Source organism: Diaphorina citri, unplaced genomic scaffold (genome assembly GCF_000475195.1).
Source record: "Diaphorina citri unplaced genomic scaffold, Diaci psyllid genome assembly version 1.1 scaffold5857, whole genome shotgun sequence".
Lineage (NCBI taxonomy): Eukaryota > Metazoa > Arthropoda > Insecta > Hemiptera > Psyllidae > Diaphorina > Diaphorina citri.
The window spans coordinates 1-4,682 of NW_007383233.1; the positions used below are offsets into that span (position 1 = coordinate 1).

General features: G+C 35.4%; 1 protein-coding gene across 1 annotated transcript in view; it reads left to right on the top strand.

Annotated features, from left to right (window-relative positions):
• Positions 1 to 12: 12 nt before the first annotated feature.
• LOC103521745 (ATP-binding cassette sub-family E member 1) overlaps positions 13 to 4,682 on the top strand; it is a gene marked incomplete at its 3' end in the record, with an annotated part of 21,165 nt that continues 16,495 nt past the window's right edge. The window contains 5 exon segments of the mRNA XM_026832278.1: positions 13 to 230; positions 742 to 938; positions 1,883 to 1,935; positions 2,039 to 2,189; positions 2,691 to 2,861. Of these exon segments, the coding sequence (XP_026688079.1) occupies positions 743 to 938; positions 1,883 to 1,935; positions 2,039 to 2,189; positions 2,691 to 2,861 (571 nt within the window).

Genomic DNA, 4,682 nt, shown 5'->3' on the forward strand with positions numbered 1-4,682 from the left:
AGTGTTTTCCATATTCCCTCTTGAAGATCCTGAAGACTTGAGCATTTTAATTGTTAATTGTGGGCAGAAATTCCCACAGCTGTGTTCACCGATGTACAACAAAACAAAAAGAAAGTTGAAAGTTTAAAGTTTGCCAACTTCTCATCAATCAAGTGGTCCGACATCCGACAAATTTTGGTGACGGTTTTAAATTTTGGGCAGAGTCGCCAATTGACAGTCTAAAAACCAAGGTAAGTGGACTTTTCTTCAAGGAAACCCTACCAAAAGCTCTTCTAGGTCGTTGGAACCCCGGAAAATTGACCGGTTATTTTATAATCACAAGATTTTACGCTAAACATACGTGTGAGATATTTTGAGGTTAGGATTTTGTAGCTTAGTTGATCAGATCAGATTCATATCCTTCACCTAAATAGGGTAGATCAAGAAATTTTACTAAATTATTGTTGAATGTAAGTACTCAGCTTTCACTGCCTTTCACAGTAAGTTCTCCTGTTGTACTATGAACGATTTACCTACATGCCCAAGCAGTACTTTGATTTCAATTGATTCTGAAAGAGTTGTCCTAAATCTCACATATTGTAATAGTCTGCCCTCTTTCTGTGGCTTTGCATAGTGCTCAATCTAGTACTTGTTCAGAAGTCACATCAATGGAAAGGAGCTTTCTTTTTCATTGCAGTGGCTTCTGATTAATTACCCTTTCATCAAATTTTTGTTTTAACTTTAGACTATTTTTCATTTCAGGATGTCGAGTAAAAAGAAGCCAATTGAAGAGTCAGACAAGCTGACTAGGATAGCCATTGTGAACACTGACAAGTGTAAGCCAAAGAGATGCCGTCAAGAATGCAAAAAATCCTGCCCGGTGGTCCGCATGGGAAAACTGTGCATTGAAGTTACACCCGGAGATAAAATAGCTTCAATCAGTGAAGAATTGTGTATAGGTATGTTTTGTATTTAGATGTAGTCACTTAACCCATCCTTTAGGGCTGTTCCAATTAAATAATATGTTTTGTATTTAGAAGTAGGTAATAATAAATTAGAGGCAGATTTGTAGTAGCTTATTCCATCCTTTAGGGCTGTTCCAATTAAATAATTGGTATTGGTAGAAACCTAGAAACAGTGCTTTCAGTATTTATTTATTTTTCAGTAGGATTAATTAGAAGGGTTCTCCATAGTTTGAAGATTTGAAAGGTAAGTTCATATGGAGACAAAAAGTAAGGAAGTAGAGGTATCACTGCAGAATCCATGAAATTTTCGGGACAATAGGACCAAAACTCCTACAAGAACAAAAATGTCTCCATAATCCTAATTTCTAATTCTAGATCAAGCGTATGAATCACTATGAGTATCCTGCCATGAGTAAAACGATGGGCGAGTTCAAATTGGAAGTTGTGCAAGGACAGTTCACGGACTCTGAAATTATCGTTCTCCTTGGTAAGTGAAATGGAAAATAAAATTGTAAAATGAGAAAAAAAAAATTAAACTCGAATCATTTTTCGACAAAAATATAAATTCAATTCAATACATAATATTCTATTTTTCTTCTTCGACTCGACTTTTTTTTTTTTTTTCATTAATACAGTAGAACCTCTATTATTTCAACCCCCAAATCAGTTCTAAATAGGGTATTTTTTAACCATTGTGTTCTTTCGTATCTAAATTTTGCTCCCTTTTCCATTGTTTTATACAGAATTTCAATTATTTCAACTACCCTCAGTCCCAATTTTTGAAATAATTGAGGTTCTACTTTATTGTGTGAAATAATTGAAGTGTGCAGTTGTAGCAGGCCTTGGAAAAAAACTTTGACTTCTTAGTTCTTCTAACATTGTTTACCTATTGATCCTTTGTCAAAAAATAATTGTTCAATTTTCCTCTTTATCCCTAGGTTGTGGTATTTGCGTAAAGAAATGTCCATTCGAAGCCATCACAATTATCAATTTGCCCTCCAACTTGGAAAAAGACACAACAGTTTTCCCCTTTTTCCCTAGGTTGTGGTATTTGCGTAAAGAAATGTCCATTCGAAGCCATCACAATTATCAATTTGCCCTCCAACTTGGAAAAAGACACAACTCATCGGTACTCACAGAATTCATTCAAACTTCATCGGCTGCCCATTCCCCGACCCGGAGAAGTGTTGGGATTGGTAGGAACAAATGGTATAGGCAAATCAACAGCACTCAAAATTTTAGCAGGTAATTGTTTTTTTAATCTTCTTTGATTTTCATCCTGAGAAAATCTTTGGTTTTAGTCCTTTTTGTATGTATTTTGATAAAGTAAATTTGACAAATAAAAAATCAAAATTATCAAGGAATTATTGAATTTGCTAGATACCTACACCGAAGAAAAAAAAACTCATAAAATGGAAAAAATAAATACTTACCTAATAAAATAATGATTTCTTCCTGGAGAAGTGTTGGGATTGGTAGGAACAAATGGTATAGGCAAATCAACAGCACTCAAAATTTTAGCAGGTAATTATTTTTTTAATCTTCTTTGATTTCCATGCTGAGAAAATCTTTGGTTTTAGTCCTTTTTGTATGTATTTTGATAAAGTAAATTTGACAATTAAATAAAAAATCAAAATTATCAAGGAATTATTGAATTTGCTAGATACCTACACCAAAGAAAAAAAACTCAGAAAATGGAAAAAATAAATACTTACCTAATAAAATAATGATTTCTTCCTCCTTTAGGTAAACAGAAACCCAACTTGGGCCGCTACTCGAGTCCACCTGATTGGAATGAAATTCTACAACACTTCCGTGGTTCCGAGTTGCAGAATTATTTCACCAAGATTCTCGAAGATGATCTGAAAGCTCTCATCAAACCTCAGTATGTGGACCAAATACCCAAGGCTGTCAAAGGTAAAGGAGACTTCAATTTCCTCTCTTTTTTTAAACTTTGAATTTATTCTTTTTTAAGACCTGCCCACCTAGGAATACAAAGTTTTAACTTTGTATAAAGAAAGAAGCAGAGCAGACTAGGTTACTAACCCATAGGTTCAAGACTTGGATGGTATCTCAAATATATATTTTTTTTTTTTTTTTTTTTTCAAAATTGTATTTAGAAGTAGTCGCTTAACCCATCCTTTAGGGCTGTTCCAATTAAATAATTGGTATTGGTAGAAACCTAGAAACAATGCTTTCAGTATTTATTTTTCAGTAGGATTAATTAGAAGTGTTCTCCATAGTTTGAAGATTTGAAAGGTAAGTTCATATGGAGACAAAAAGTAAGGAAGTAGAGGTATCACTGCAGAATCCATGAAATTTGTTGTAAAACCAATACAGTTAGAACCTCTATTATTTCAACCCCAAAATCAGTTCAAAATAGGGTATTTATTAACCATTGTGTTCTTTCGTATCTAAATTTTGCCCCCTTTTCCATTGTTTTATACAGAATTTCAATTATTTCAACTACCCTCGGTCCCAATTTTTGAAATAATTGAGGTTCTACTTTATTGTGTGAAATAATTGAAGTGTGCAGTTGTAGCAGGCCTTGGAAAAAAACTTTGATTCCCGGCGGGGTCGAGGTTTTTTTTCGGCTCTGTGCTTGGAGTTCGGGGTGCACTCAGCCTCGTGAGGACAATTGAGTAGCCACTTTAATAGGAGAAAGCCAGCTAACCTTCCGAGAGCTAACCTTATCAGTCTAGGATAAAATCCGCCTCGGGTGGCAGTCGAACCCGCTATTTGGCGCTTACAAGGCAGACGCGCTTTTTTTCCAAGATATGTATCTAAAGGTAGAAACACACTACCCTCACGTCACGTGAGCTCATGGGGAGTCAGAAAGATGTAGTTCAAAGTTTTCCCATAATATTGTGGGTTTTCGTCCCATAAGATTGTAGATAACTTTTAATTGCTATATAATATAAAATTTTAATAATGTTCTCTTTTCTCTCAGATATAACTTGGAGCTGATAGAAATGACAGGACCTATGAAGGAAGGACTGGGTAAACTATTGTCCGAGAGACCCCATCTCAAGTCAGACGCTCTACAAGATATCTAAGATGGCTCGTTTTAATTTTTACTTTCTCTTACCCTTATTTAATCTTGGTCTCTTGTTCTCAGATATAACTTGGAGCTGATAGAAATGACGGGTCCGATGAAGGAAGGACTGGGTAAACTATTGTCCGAGAGACCCCATCTCAAGTCAGACGCTCTACAAGATATCTAAGATGGCTCGTTTTAATTTTTACTTTCTATTACCCTTATTTAATCTTGGTCTCTTGTTTTCAGATATAACTTGGAGCTGATAGAAATGACGGGTCCGATGAAGGAAGGACTGGGTAAACTATTGTCCGAGAGACCCCATCTCAAGTCCGTGTTCATGGGGTCCAGACGGGGCGATCCTAGGTGTGAGGGACTCACGGAAATTACCGTAAGTGATACTCGTAGTCATAGTAAAATCTGAACCATGAATTACCTATTTGTGGTTAAGTTGAGAGCAGGTTAACAACTTTTTTTGGAGGTATAACAGCATAACTAATTACCTTGAGATTTTTCTTCTGAATTTCATCAGAATTGGACAAACCGTTCGATAGTAAGTGGTGAAACCAGTGACAAATCTGATTCGAGAGAGTGCGTATCGTGAAATTAACTTGTTTATCTAACAAATTATCACGCAACGTAAAACTTCGATCGAATTTATTTTCAAATTAATTTTGATAGGTTTCAATACCTGCGTCTAT